Raw genomic sequence first — 15,334 nt, 5'->3', positions numbered from 1 at the left:
GTTACAGCATGGGTGCAGAGGTTCATCCATTTCTGCAAGCGTCAAATTCGCCCCGGCCCTTACTGCAGAGGAGCTATGGATGGCGGAGCAGTACAGGATTCAACACGTACAAGACGTATTTTTCAGCGCAGAAATCAAAGCTGTCGCAGAAAAGTGTTCTATAGACAAAAGACCACCCATCGTAAACCTCCACCCATTTCAGGACAAAAATAAGATACTTCCGGTTGGTGGATGCTTGAAGCGGATAGCGTCCGTCGAAAGTGTTAAGCAACCGATTATATTTATGAGCGATCAACACTTTTCAAAACTACAACTAATCCGAGTTCACTGCCATGTTCTGCATGAAGGTGTGCATCATACCCTGACCCAGTTACGAGAGCGCTTCCGGGTGTGCAAATCACGAAGCCTGGTCAAGAAAGTGACGAGAGAATGCTACTTGTGCAAACAATATACCGTTGCACCAGGACATGCTCTCATAGCTCCTCGCGTTAAGGATCGGGTGACACCAGCACACGCTTTGAAGTGGTTAAAGTAGATTTTGTGGAACCACTCTTCGTCAAAACAACGTTAGGAGAAAAAACCTATGTGACTGTATTTACGTGTACTGCATTAAGAACTATAGACCTAGAAATGGTGTACAGCACGACATGAGAGGCATTTTTGATCGCCTTACGTCGCTTTCATGCCAGAGGACGACTTCTCCAGGTCATTTATTCTGAAAATGTGAGAGCCTTTCAAAAAATGTCGGGGGATTTGTGAAAGCTTTGCAGCACGCTGTTACAAAATGATGTCGCCTGATATCTGAGCAGTAAAGTCGTCAAATGGAAGCTTATTGTGGCGAACGCTTTGTGGTATGGTGGATGGTGAGAGCAGCTAGTAAGAACTCTGAAGAGGCGATTCCACAAGATTCTCTGAAGAGCCTGCCACCATTCTGAAGAACTTATGATGATGATCGCGGAAGTTGAAGTCGTTGTCAATTCAAGCCCTCTCACGTATACTGAATACGAAGACGACCAACCATGCACTTTGACGTTGTCCGATTTGTTGATTGACTGAAAATTCAGGGCGAATCCACAAGGGGGCATTGAGAAAACGGAGATGTTGACGCATAAGGAAACCACCCAGGGACTTCAGAACAGAAAGCATCTGAGAAAAAGCTTTTTGAAACAATAAAACAAAGAGTTGACTGATTGATTTGTGGGGTTTAACGTCTCAAAACCACCATATGACTATGAGAGACGCCGTAGTGGAGGACTCCGGAAATTTTGACCACCTGGGGTTCTTTAACGTGCACCCAAATCTGAGCACACGGGCCTACGACATTTCCGCCTCCAATAAAACAAAGAGTACCTGCTTGGTCCAACAGAGATCACCACACTTATGTGATAAAGGCTGGGGGAAGAAAGTTGGGCAAGGCGATGTTGTACTCGTACATGCCAAAAACCTCTTACCTAAAATGTGGCAGCTCACAAGGGTGATTAAATTCTAGGAAATAGACGGTGGTCACATTCTCTCGTGCAATATAAACGACAAAAAGGCCTTGCGACTGCAAAGGTCATACAAAGATTGTACTGGCTAAAACTACAGGCATGACACTGGGCTCATATCACAAGAAGAAAAGTGCAGGCGAGCAAGCTGGTGACTTTCGAAGAAGACTGCGAGAAATTCTCTTTTTTATGCTCCGAGGTCATTCAGATGCTACAAAACGTCAGTCTGAGTTCTTGAGGCCGTGTTGACTGTTCCCTTGGCAACACATTTCATACCAACTTGCCTCCTTTTGTCCTTCCTCCTCATGTTCATACTACTCCTCACTGTCACATCCCGTTTTCACCCGCTTCTTTACTCTTTATGTACAGTTATGCTATGTAAGAAGGCGTTTGGCACATACTCACTTTCTTTGGCCCATACCTGCAGATTGTTTTGACGTGCTCTGCATGGTTTTCACTTGAATCTAAACAGCCCTGCAGTTAGAAAATGTTCATATTTGGAAATTTTAGAAAATCTTCTTCATTGATCATGACACGTCGTGGTGTCCGGAAGCAATGTGCAAGTAGTATACGAAAACCAAAGGAGTTACGGACAAAACCTGTAAGATTATTGTGGGTCATAACTTTCACACAGAAGTTTGAAAACTTAAACTTGCAATACTACCGAATATCTTAGTCATATAAGAGGTCCATCACACATGCTCAAAATTTCACCTGAGGGACAATGCACAAAAATGTATTATTTTTAACAGCTGTGGCATGAATGTTCATTTTAAAACGCCTTACGCTATGACGCATTTGCAGGCGTTGCTGAATCCGTCTCAGTCGCTGCTTTACGATCTGGTGGCGGATGTGGACTATGGATTCTCAGTCTACTCGTTCTCGCTTTCCCTGGGTGGCCTATTCGGGTACCTGCTGAGCGCGCTCGACTGGACCGGCACGGCCCTGGGAAACGCGGGACAGGCGAGCTCTTCCATTCTATCCTAACCAAACCAAAGGTCTTAACACTGCAAATTTTATATGTCAGCTTTAAATTTTAATATACTTGCTACGTGTTTGCGAGCTCGTTTATCTTTTTCAGGTGAATATAAATCATATTCTTTTGTCGCCCTTTTTTTTTCATTATCATGATGATGCATGTGACTTCGACACTAGTCCCTTTTCAAGACCGTTGTGGCACATGTACATACGTGGTGAGTTATTTGTAAGCACAACCGAGCACAAGGAAATTATCATGTTATTCTTCTATAGCTTATGGATATGTGTGCGTGTGCTTTGCAGACATGAAGACATACACTCTTACCTCTATATGTCAAGTTCTTGTCGACTTTGAACACCAGCAAGAGTACGTTTTGAAATCACATGCGAAGTAGATCACTGTGCCTTGTGTGCTTTAGGTTGGTCCTTCTCTTCTGGTTTTCGTTTATCACCGCAGCTGTTTTACAACAAGTATGAACCGTGAAAGCCCCAAAATATATCATAACTGAGTGTGAATTTTTGTGTTTTATGAAGCAGTAAGGTTTTCGAGTCATCCACTTAATCTTGAATGCAATCTGAAGGGACCCCGACTCTGTGCACTTGTTCATCACATTCTTTTTTAACGTGCAGGAGCGTGCCGTGTTTTTGCTCATGCTGGTCGCGCTCATCACGTGCCTGGCGGTGACGTCTGTGTTGGCCAAGGAAAAGCCGTTGCCTCCTGTCAAACCGACGGAAAGCATAGCGGACGCCATGCGTTCGCTGCCGCCAAGCACCCTCGTCATTCTCGACAAGGGGCCTCAAGGTGGTGTCACCGATAATGGTCTACCCGTCACCTGCAATGGCAACGCCCCCACCATTGGTGAACCAGGTGAACGATATCACAGAACCTTATATGTTGTTGCCCTTGTTTTATGGTAACTATAAGTAAATCGTGACTCGTCCAACAGGGTATAACTTAAGCACCTCATAGAAAGCGTAGTGTAACAAAAGGAAAGAAAATGCACAGCATATCCTAGGAGTTAATGATGATAAGTGGGGCGAAGCATCCGTCTGTCCATCCGTCGGTCTGTCCGTTCGTTCTTCTGTCCGCTTGTCCGTCCATCCCTCTGTCAACTATACAAAATCATCAAGTATACAAAAGCCACTGACGCCACCTAGTGATAGTATTTCCAAGGACACATGCACAGAACACAATCTATTGAACAATTTATAAATTAGAGGTGACTAGACACTACTACTACTACTACTACTACTACTACTACTACTACTACTACTACTACTACTACTACTACTACTACTACTACTACTACTACTACTACTACTGCTGCTGCTACTACTACTACTACTGCTGCTGCTGCTGCTGCTGCTAATACTACTACTACTACTACTACTACTACTACTACTACTACTACTACTACTACTACTACTACTACTACTACTACTACTACTACTACTACTACTACTACTACTACAGAGGAGGAAATGACCCACACCTTAAAGAGCTTCGCTCCTAAAACAATCGGGCATGCATGTTCGAGTCTTATCAAGCTGCAGCATGTTCTTTTAAATGCGAAACATATTTTAGTCGCGCGATGTCGTGCTTTAATGTAGGCGGCGGCACAGTCCACACGTCCACTGCACATGCTCGCGTCTCGTGTCTCATACTCGTGTCTTGTGCCAGCCCCGCAAAACTGTTGCTGGCCTCCCCTTTTCTCGCCTCGAAAGGCCGACGTAGGCAGCGCCTGCTAATAAAAAAAAAGACTGCTTGTGCTGCACAACCTTTCACCGGTCACCTCTTATATGTAAGCACTGAATCACACGTTCCGAACTCAGTCAAGAGTGTCTTTATTTGGCTTTCACTTGACGTTTAAGGCAATGCTTATCCTTCATTTCATAAATAGAGTAATGAAGACGAAGTAACAATAAGGCATTCCCGAACCATGCCTAATTACGCAACACTCACGCGATGCCCCCCCCCCTCCATTCTGCGAGGCTTTCACTCGAGTTCCCCCTGTGGGAAGATGTAGGTGGCGTTTTTTTCCCTGTATAACTAGGTCGCTTTAGAAGTGAAGTTTTTTATAGCATCACCTGGTCGGTCGTCGATCAGTGTCGCCAAATCCAGAGTAGCGTCTCCCTTATCGTTTCATAGATGGAGCTGTCCCTTAGAGATGCATGCAAACTCAGTTGGGTGAGGATATACTAGATGGTGCTGCTGTTTCATAGAGAGACATGCAATATGGCGGTTGGGTGAATGTACACTAGAAAGCGTTGAAGGTGCAGTTCCTCTCCGATTGGTTGGTGTGTGGGCTGAGCACGAGTTATCTATCATTGTCCTGAATCGCCAGCGTACGTGAAGAAGTGTGCTTGCCGGAACGTGCTTGGTTGGACCCATGGATGAACGCACAGATGGACTAACACATGGACAAACCCTTTGCCCTACTGATTGATTGATTGATATGTGGAGTTTAACATCCCAAAATTATCATATGATTATAGGAGATGTCGTAGTGGAGGGCTCTGGAAATTTTGACCACCTGGGGCTCTTTAACGTGCACCCGAATCTGAGCACATTGGCCTACATTATTTCCGCCTCCATCGAAAATGCAGCCGCCACAGGCGGGATTCGAACCCCCGACCTGCAGGTCAGCAGCCGAGTACCTTCCCTATCAGCAAAATATGCTTGTGCCAAGCATGGTAAATCATCAGAAGCCAAGGTGTCCATGGTTGAAAAGTCAATGGAGGCCAAAGGAAGTATGTGCTTGGGAAGCATGACAAGCTTACGATTAGCCAAGCAAAGGAAGGCCGTGATTGGAAAATCATTGGAAACACCTCTTTCTACGGTTGGCACTGTGTTGGAATACCATGCAATAGCCAAGAATCTTGACCAATGCAATTCCTAGCTCATTTATTTTAGTTTTTTGTCTTGGCTACAATTTGATGCCTCGGCTACATTTTTGTAGATTTTTCATGCTCTCCTTGACGAAAAGTAACAAGATGAATATTTTCAGTGCTTCCGGTTTATCTTACTCGTAATGTATAGAAGGCAATATGCCATTTTTCCATTTCGCGAGCTCTCGTGATTCTGAAGTGTCTCTTGGGCTTCTCTTGAATTCATCTATCGTAGTGGCATACCTTCTCGCATAGTTGCACCTCCTTGATCTGAAGCACACAGGAGCCATTCTTTTGTTACCTCTGAAACAGCTGCATCAGTTTTGATGGACAGGGTAAGTCTCATCTAGAAAATGGGAGAAAAAAAACATCATGAGGTCCTCTTCTTCAATAAGCAATCACTTAGGCAACTGCTTTCACCAATTTTTAACAAAACACACTGTAGGAACATTTGTTGGGAAACATTAATTCTGTATGATTATGAGGATGACAGCACCTGCCCACACGGGAATACTTGTTGGAGTGCATGGTGCATTTTTATAACTAAAGTAGTGTGCAGTCATGAGATCCCCATTAATACGAAAAACGAAGACAAACAATTTTAAAACATCCCTTTATACTCGCACATTCTAGATAAAAAACGTAATTTTTTTACTGATAGCATTCCGGAAGCAGCATTGGCGCAGAAGCACTGTTTAGTGTCCTTGCTTCTTTTTTTCTTGTATGTATGTACTTTTATAGTTATAAGTGATACTGAAGTAGTCAATGCACCTTTATTTACAAAAGTTGTTTTTGTCGTGTACTTTTGTTGCCAATGCTTTATTTTATTTCAATGCTCATTATTGAGCACTCTTGCCGCTTAGTCATGCAGCTGACTGTTTCAACGATGAAATTGGTTGTGTGCTCTGGCTCCCACAAATTGGGAAGGTGATAGAACAGGAAATAAAATTATACAACATTTAAGTGGTGAATATGGTGGCAGTGAAACTGTTTCAATGCTTAATCTTGCTCCAGATGGCAGAAGTTGACTTTTTTCAGGACGACAGCTTATATAAACTGGAAAAAAAAATTGTATTAGTAGGTCAAGTTTTCAAACAAACAGTGATGCAGTATGTGCAATATTCTGGTCCTAGTGAAACATTTTCTAAAGAACAGCAACCAAAATATCACAGCATCGGAAAGTCTGCATAACAAAAAGTCATACAGATGTTGCCAATAAAAGACAAAGCAAAACCAATTTATTTGTTTTCTGATCATGCTCACCAAGCAGAAGCAGCAGCACATTTGCAGGCTTTTAAATAGAAAATTGTTCCCAGCGGCCCGGCAGTAGTTCTTTGTAACCACGTTAGCACAATATGATGGAGCTTTCTGTGCACAGCGTATTCAACAGTGCTGACATTTTTTTAGGAACAAATAGTTCACATGTAAAAAAAAGAATACATAAATTAGAAATTTGATAAATGTAACACATGTTTAAAAGCTTTGAAAATGTGTCTACTATATGCAGTGGTTGTGGTACCAACAGAAGGATAATCTTTCTATATAAAAACAGCATCAATTTATCAAAATATTTATTGCACATTCTACGAAGTACTTTTAGGACTGGCAAAAGTATGCCTTCTTTCTAGAAAATTGTGAATAAAATTTCTAAAACCCAGTAAGTATTTAGGCCCGATTATTTCTTGTAAACAGCATTTTCGGTGTAAACTTTATGAAGTTGTTGTTGGACAACTGAAAGAATGCTGTTTTTGTGTAATTTATAACTAGTTTGACAAGTGGCACTCACTCTATGTAAGAAATTAGAACAGATATTTTTTTTTATTACATACTGCAGTCCTATAAGGACCAAGCATATTATTATATATGCATATAATAATACATTAAGCTGACGATAGATCTATAACAACAGAATATACAATGAAAATTCTGAAGAAATGCATTACATTCAGAATAGCATCGCTCAAAAACGTTGCATACTTATTGATTAACCACAACTTTCAAACTCTGCCAACATCTGAAATGACAACTTTCTCAATATCAATAAGTGAAATCCCGAAGTTGCTGAAGCTAAAATTGCATCATAATATTTTTTTGCAAAAGTAGAATTCCACTAAAATAGACTCAACAATACCGAAGAACCTTATTGCATCAAAGCATTACGTAAAAGAAAAAAATAATACAGGCGCGGCTGAATTTGTATGGTAGATGCAAATGACTTTGTCGCATTCGGCAACAGCCTTCATATCTATTTACCTTTTAAGTATGACCACATGCACAAACTTATAATAATATTGAAATAATTGTTAAAGTACTGGCATTGATCCTAAATCGCATGGCACGTTTGCGAGATGCACTCGTCATCGGCGAAAGGCAGTCCCGCTTGAAGTGAACAAGAAATGGCCGTGCATCACGCATCAACATACACTACCGGCGGCTGGGCGCCTGTCCTTCGGACCGGGTTGTTTCAGTTAATTTGAAGTTTTCCCCAAAAACAGTGTATCGCTAATTTTAAAATACGCTGAATTGAATCGGTGCTCGAACACTGTACCAAAGAACGTTTCCAATATGCTCGATTTTACTTGTAACAAGACACTGTAAATACGCCATGTGCACTAGCCGAGACGAGCTAGGGTTACAGCTAGGACTACGCAGCGCGTGATTCTTTACATATACGTTTTTTCCACCCCGAAAACCTGACCGTCAATTCGCATATGGCACTGAGAGAATAAGGGCAAATACAAGTATTGCTGATATTTGCTCACCTCCTATTTCAACTTGAATAAACAGCTCTTCACTGCACGGCCGTGACATCAATCCAACGTGTGAACGAGGTGAAGGCGGCGCGCAGTCATATACGTAACATGCTGGGGAATGTGGAAGCGAGCATAAACGGTGCATGCGTTTATATTGGCCTAAAGCTAAATTTTTTATTACTTTTGTACTATTACGTAAGTGCTTTACAGCCGTTTCAGTTTGTGGGCTTCTTAAAATTGCCTGTCTGAATGCTTTGGTGAACTATTTTCTTAAGTGTAGTAGGGCTGTGCACGGGCCAAACGGTGCGCACTCGGTAAAAAGTGTGCAGTTCAAACGCCACACTGTGCACTTGCTGGTACACTTCTGTCCTTTGAATGAAAAGAAAAGAAAATAGGTATTTCGTAGAAAAGCCAGTGCGAACTGAAATAATGACCGGAACAAATGAGTGTCCGTGGCTATTCGGTAGCTGTTCGTCTGACTTCATGACAAAGTGACCATAGAAAAGTACACATCCACTCAAATCGCTTTACTTTTTTACCACTTGTACGTGCTCGCATGCCAGTAATTTTTGTCAAATAGTATATAACCCTAGCAAAAATTCTGATAGAAAAACTGATCGGCTACCAGGTTATTGATAGAAAAACTGATCGGCTATCAGGTTATTGACAGTTGTATCAGTCTATAGGTGTATCAGTCTATGAGTGTATCAGTCTATCAGTGTATCAGTCTATCAGTGTACCAGTACTGGTTTACCAGCCTATAAGTGTAGCATTCTACTCTGATAGGCCCACAAGCGAATCGCTGCTTAGCCAACTGGCAGGTGTACCATTACATCAGAGCAAGCAGGACACAAATATGAACACCGAAATCAAACAAAATATTTTAGTTGATGTGCCATTCCTTTGTTATTCTTTTGATTTCATCAAGTCATTAATTTTGTTTGCCAAAGCTTTATTGAGGAGCTTCTTCGTTTGCTCAACCTCTCCAATCAGAATGGTGGGCTTCAAAAAAAATGGTTGAAAAAATCTGCATGATCAAAAACAAAGCAAGTGATGGGCACTTATTAAGCGACAATTATGTGCACTCTAAATAGAGGAGTCAATATGACAAGGAAATAAGTAGGAGTGCTACCAGCCTGCCTCTCTATTATTGTTTAAAATTAGTTTGTGTATTCTTGCATAAAAGTACCCAGCTCCAGTAGGCAAAAGCTAGACTTGATGCTTTAGTAAGTAATTATAACACAAGTTGGCAGTGAAACCTCGGCTGATTATGTGCAAAAATGGAGCCACCAACTTCCATGAATTTTGGTCAGATTGCAAAACTTCACCTACCTGAAAAAACAGCATACCCTAGCGAAAATTCTGATAGAAAAACTGATAGGCTATCAGGTTATTGACAGTTGTATCAGTCTATAAGTGTATCAGTCTATAGGTGTATCAGTCTATCAGTGTACCAGTCTATCAGTGTACCAGTCTATCAGTGTACCAGTCTATCAGTGTACCAGTCTATCAGTGTACCAGTACTCGTGTGCCAGCCTATAAGTGTAGCATTCTACTCTGATAGGCCCACAAGCGAATCGGTGCTTAGCTAACTGGCAGATGCGCGGCTACAACAGAGCAAGCAGGACACAAATATGAACACAGAAATCAAACAAAATATTTTATTTGATGTGCCATTCCTTGGTTAATCTTTTGATTTCATAAAGTCATTAATTTTGTTTGCCAAAGCTTTATTGAGGAGCTTCTTCATTTGCTCAACCTCTCCAATCAGAACGGTGTGCTTCAAAAAAATGGTTGAAGAAATCTGCATGATCAAAAACAAAGCAAGTTACAGGCACTTATTAAGCGACAATTATGTGCACTCTAAATAGAGGAGTCAATATGACAAGAAAATAAGTAGTTCTACCAGTCTGCCTCTCTAATATTCTTTAAAATTAGTTTGTGAATTCTTGCATAAAAGTACCCAGCTCCAGTAGGCAAAAGCTACACTTGAAGCTTTAGTAAGTAATTATAACACAAGTTGGCAGTGAAACCTCGGCTGATTACGTGCAAAAATGGATCGAGCCACCAACTTCCATAAATTTTGGTCAGATTGCAAAATTTCACCTACCTGAAAACACAGCATATGTTTCTTTCTCCTTGGGAGATTTCGCCTCCCCTTTAGACCGATTGGAGGCTGCGCCAGTAACACTTCTACCGACTTGGCCTGCTGTATAAAAAATGGTAACGGCCGCCTCACGAACAAAACGGGTCTGTCTTTTCAAGCCCATGGGGTGATTGTACAATCTCTTGGGAACGGCAATTCCTTTGCTCCGATGCACCTATAAAACAAGTCAAAGATGATGTGCACACATTAGTTTGTCAATGCACATTTTCTCATTAAAGCAAAGCAATATATCTTCAAGACAAAGCATACTAGAGTTTTACGATACCTCTCTATCAGTGGGCACATAATTGATAAGCAGTGCAGCCTCCCTCACACTTGACTGGGCTACTTCAGGGCTGTCCGTGATCGCTGTGGCGGTTCCAGCGTGGCAGCACATAGTGGTGACAAAGGTGCAAGTCGTTTCTGTTTTTGAAACTTGCGGCTGCAACATCCGCAAAGGACAAGGTTCTTTGCTGCAATGAAAAAGTAGAGTGTAAAGAAATAAAGTATATTGCACCCTTAATTGTCACGGTACCATCCTAGGTGTGCATGGTCAAATAATATATATGATAAACATAGCATGCAGTTGAGATATGCAATTAAAGTGTAATGATACGTTGCATGTCACGTCTCAAAACCATGGTGGGGATGCCGTAGTGGAGGGCTCAAGAAATTTTGACCAAGTGGTGTTCTTTTTAATATCCACCACACTGTGAAAGTTGTAAAAGCACATTTTCAAGTGATTAGAAAAACATGCATGCATCTATGCCACCCATGAGCTTACATTGCATTCTGCTTTTCAGCAAAATTGTACGCTATAAGAATAGGGCAACTTGTTGCTGCATACAACCCTAGCAGCAGTGCGTTACAACAGCTTATGAAGAAATGATAAACCTGTTTGGAAATTTTTGCTGCGAAGGGAATTTTCCAGTAGGCTTATTCTTTCTATTGCTTTTGTATTTTGAGCCCTGAGCACATATATTCACTTCTTTCAGAAGCTCTTTCTCTGTTATTTTTTTTCAGTGTTAGCAAACAGCAGGCCTCCCTGCTGCTTCTTAAAACGGTTGCTGACGTGCTTTGTCTTCTGCTTAACAGAAGCTTGACGTCGTGTTTCTTACAACTGCAGACAACGCAACACACAAATTTCACTGCTAGTTCGCAAGCACAAACAGGGCGTATATCCGCACAAGCAAAAATAATTTTAAACCAGTCAATTGTACAAAAAAATGTGACTAAGCTGCGCTCATGCCACAATAGAATAAAATAGCTTTTCAGCATACTGCAACTTTACTAACACCTTCAATACGACGTTCCGGCGCCCGCGCAGTAGTGGAGCAGCGATGCTCTGATATATTCGCTAAGGGGGCGGGGAGTATATCAGAGCATTGGTGCTTCATGTGTGACACGGCACCACGTGCAGAGCAAAATTGGCTGTCGATTGTAATTGCGCCGCAGTAGCACATCAGCCGCAATGTCAACGATAGCCAAACTTGGCTGTCGGTAATAATTACGCTGCAAGTAGCATATCAGCTGCAGTGTGACCAATTGCAACTTACTTTTTTAACCGACTTATTGTCCACTTCATTTGAACTGCAGCAATCGGAGGAGTCGCAATCGGGTCTGCGGAATGGATGGTCGTTTTTCTGTTCCATTCCTTGCGTCATCCTCGGTGCCTAAGAAAATATGACCAGTAAATAACTTCAGAACGACTGCTTCTTCCTTTTTGTTTTCGTATTGGGAATACAAGAGGCGCGGACTTACCGTAAAGCTTAATCACTTGAGCGTGATAGTGGCCGCAGTGTGTGTTTCCTTCTAGAACACCCGGTACCACTTGTGATGATCAAAATTGCCTGTATACTTCGGATTGATGTACTTACATGCGCTTACCGGAACTATTAATTTTTAATTATCATCGCGAAACCAAACATCTTGGAGAATTGCGAGTGTACAGGCGCGATACTGAGAAATTAAGAGACGCAACAATGTTCACATGCACTACACACGCACCAAGGCCGCCACGAACTTGCTATTGATGACGATGGCAGTGCCATTTCTGGATCTCCCAAGTAGTTTAGACTTCTTCCTCAACACAACGCAATTTAGTTTTTGAAAACAAAAATATTTCATTGCAAAACATTTACTTCATGTTTTTACAACCTTAGAGGGTAGTTTTTTTAAACCTCACAGCAAAAAATATATAAACAATGCATGCAATTACTGTAAAATGGTGACGCTATGCATAGCCTTCAAGATGGCAAACGCGCAATGACGGGCGTGCAGCGGCAATTTCAGAGGTCATGCGCTGTGTCGCCATACTCGCGTTGGTTAGGCTAGATGGCGTTAGCCGCCGCCCAACTTAAAGGGTACGACCATATCAATTCATTCATCCATTTATCTATCACATTAATATGCTACAATCATCTAGCCATGATGGCAGTCAGCGACCACCATGGCGACCTCCGTGATGGCGACGAACACCTTGCTCCGTGGCGACCACAGTACAATACACCTTCACCACGCGAGGGGTTCTGAAGAGTCACTACCTCGCGCCGTGATCTCGCGGCACATGTTATAGTTTTCGGCGAAATCCGCGCCGTGTTCTCAACATTCAAGGCACAGCAAGCAGGTTCTGAATGTGAAGCCTTGGTCGATGTAATCGATCTTTACCTGTTCACTTATTATCAGTCCCGCAGCCTCACTTTGCGTGGACACCATCAAGCGCGCTATTTGAAGTTTGTGTCAAGTTCAACGAGAGATGGATTCAACTCAACCCCAGCCTCGATCAAAAAGAAGAAAAAAAAAACGCTATTTGGAGCATGGATCGCAATATGTAGTACCTCGGACAAGGAGCGGTGGAGGCGCATTTGGCCAACCAGCTACACTCAGCAAGAGCATCTCGGTCTTTAGCTGGTAATTGATGTTTTGGAGTAGCGGCCTTCGACACGTGAAGTCTGAGTGATGCGCATGGTGACAGCAATGAAAATCCTGATCCCGACGACACTTATGGCTTCGAGGAAAACTCGCTCAGCGATTCCGACCGGACTGCAGATGCGACTCGCGACAATGTTGGCATGAGCGACACTTTTTAAATGCAACAATGGCATGTATTTTACACTGGTGCATGTCAATAAACTGCCAGGCTCTGTGTGTGTGCTCATGTGTGAGGCTTACATGAAAATTATTCAAGAACCCATCTCACATTGGTATTCGCTCAGAAACAGAGAAAAAAAGTTGTGCTTGAAGGATGTGGCCAGTCTGTTTGCACATGAAAGTTGGATGTGTTTGCTACGTTGCTGATGTACCAAACTTGTTCAAAACTTGTGACATATATAGCCAGTTTAATATGAGTTTAGCAAGGTAGGACAACTAAATGTTGGCTCGATCCTTTCTATTGTTGTTCTCTTCACAACTAAACTTTTCTCATGGTAGGCAGTTTCTTGTGTGTGTGTGTGTGTGTGTGTTTTGCATTCAAATGCTTTAGCCCTAATTAGTACATGGTTTTTGATTTATCAATCTTGTGAGGATTACAGGCAAGTAATATAGCAGGCCTGTGCCACCGCTTGGGCTTTGTGTAAAGACACACCTGTGAATAACATATGCTGCTATCAACATATCAGCCAAATCTTGCAGCTGCAAGTGACTTTCTTCATATAGATGACTGTGCTCACTTCGAATTTTCGGATGCCTGTATGTGGTGTAAAACAACTGAAAGCATGCTATTGGCCTATAGCCAAAATAAATCAAGAGCAGCGTTTTAATCGAATGTGCTTCTTGCCACAGTGTGCTGCCACATGCTGGCACTGCTGTCCAAAATCTAACATTGCATAGTCACACTCGCACATGGGAATGGCAACACGAAAAAGCTACGGTGTTTCTTCAAGCATGCTCTAGCTCATAATGTGTGCTTACATATCGCACTTCTTTACTGCCATTCCTCCCTGTAGTTTTCGGCGCAGCTTGTTGGGACTGACGAGAAAAAAAAAAAAGAAAGCGGTTGAAGTGCGCAATAAACCCCTCAACTTGCTTTGAAATATTTCTGGCAGTGGATTTGCGAGGCATTAAGTTTTGATGATGAGGTCAATTAATGATTACTCAAAGAAGCATTTCATTGTTTATTTAAATTATCTCATCCAGTATGGATTATGACACTAATGTAGTGGCTCGTCATTGAAGGCAAAGCACTATGTAGGAGAGACAGCTGGGGTTGGCTTGTGTTGTGAAAGGGAGAAACTGCGCCACCACCCGAGGCTTTCGAATCAACGCCGCTTTGAAAAATTATTGTATCAGCAAGCTCATTTCACAGTAGTGGACTGATTATTAAGTTATCACCCTTGGAATGTTTACTGGCCCTATAAATTAAAATTTAGAATTATGTTAATATTGCTTTGTGATGAGAAGTTTTGTTTGTATTGTTTCAAGTTATGTTTATAATGTCATCTGATAAGCTTTGGATACTAGTATCTTGAAATTTCTAGACGTCATCTATCATTGTCAGCATTAACTGTGTTGCTATCTGGCACCTGCAATCCCATTTGTACACAGAATAAAGCGTTCATCTAGGCTGAAAGCTGCTTTGAATATTTAAAGCTCAGTTTGTCAATTATGCACCACCATGAAACATTGTACATTTAATTCTAGGTATCCAAAAGCTGCCATTTGCACTCTTTGAGTCATAATATTTCACACAATAGTTGTCAAGTGTTCAATAGAAAACACTGATACACTAATATACATGCAGAAATGACCAATGACATATATGTGGGCAGTGTGCTCAAAAAAAGAAGTACCGTTAAAATGACAATAATGCATCTTGAAGATCCGATAAATGAACAAAAGGCTAAAAACCTAAAGACTAATATATGCCATAGAAATGACCAATCAAACTTATTCAAAAGCTGGTAGCACTGGTAAGACTGTGTATCAGTCTGATATGAGACTGGTAGCACTGGTAAGAAAATGTATCAGACTGATATGAATGTCTATAAGAACTGGTAAGACTTTGTATCAGTCTGATATGAGACTGGTAGCACTGGTAAGAAAATGTATCAGACTGATATGAATGTCTATAAGAACTGGTAAGA

General features: G+C 41.7%; 2 protein-coding genes across 9 annotated transcripts in view; one reads left to right on the top strand and one right to left on the bottom strand.

Moving 5' to 3' along the window:
- LOC119170756 (solute carrier family 45 member 3) overlaps positions 1-15,334 on the top strand; it is a 269,172-nt gene that overhangs the window by 196,715 nt on the left and 57,123 nt on the right. For all 6 annotated transcript variants that reach the window (XM_075886770.1, XM_075886769.1, XM_075886766.1 and 3 more), the window contains exons 4-5: positions 2,292-2,450; positions 3,096-3,333. In XM_075886770.1, coding sequence (XP_075742885.1) covers positions 2,292-2,450; positions 3,096-3,333 — 397 coding nt within the window. The remainder of the gene's footprint in view (positions 1-2,291; positions 2,451-3,095; positions 3,334-15,334) is intronic.
- On the bottom strand, positions 9,755-12,282 carry LOC142796357 (uncharacterized). 3 transcript variants are annotated; one of them, XM_075886773.1, is made up of 6 exons: positions 12,131-12,282; positions 12,015-12,065; positions 11,810-11,926; positions 10,540-10,726; positions 10,218-10,428; positions 9,755-9,911 (listed from the first exon to the last, which is right to left on the bottom strand). In XM_075886773.1, the coding sequence occupies exons 3-6, from the start codon at positions 11,836-11,838 to the stop codon at positions 9,862-9,864; spliced, it is 477 nt and encodes a 158-aa protein (XP_075742888.1). In that variant the 5' UTR covers positions 11,839-11,926; positions 12,015-12,065; positions 12,131-12,282; the 3' UTR covers positions 9,755-9,861. The 3 variants fall into 3 exon arrangements, with proteins under 3 accessions (XP_075742888.1, XP_075742886.1, XP_075742887.1); XM_075886771.1 differs by having other exon boundaries at positions 12,015-12,282; XM_075886772.1 differs by having other exon boundaries at positions 11,810-12,065.

This window comes from Rhipicephalus microplus, chromosome 2 (assembly GCF_043290135.1).
Source record: "Rhipicephalus microplus isolate Deutch F79 chromosome 2, USDA_Rmic, whole genome shotgun sequence".
In the NCBI taxonomy this organism is placed as follows: Eukaryota; Metazoa; Arthropoda; class Arachnida; order Ixodida; family Ixodidae; genus Rhipicephalus; species Rhipicephalus microplus.
The sequence above is the reverse complement of the archived record's forward strand: the minus strand, read 5'-3'. Positions and strand labels throughout refer to the sequence as shown.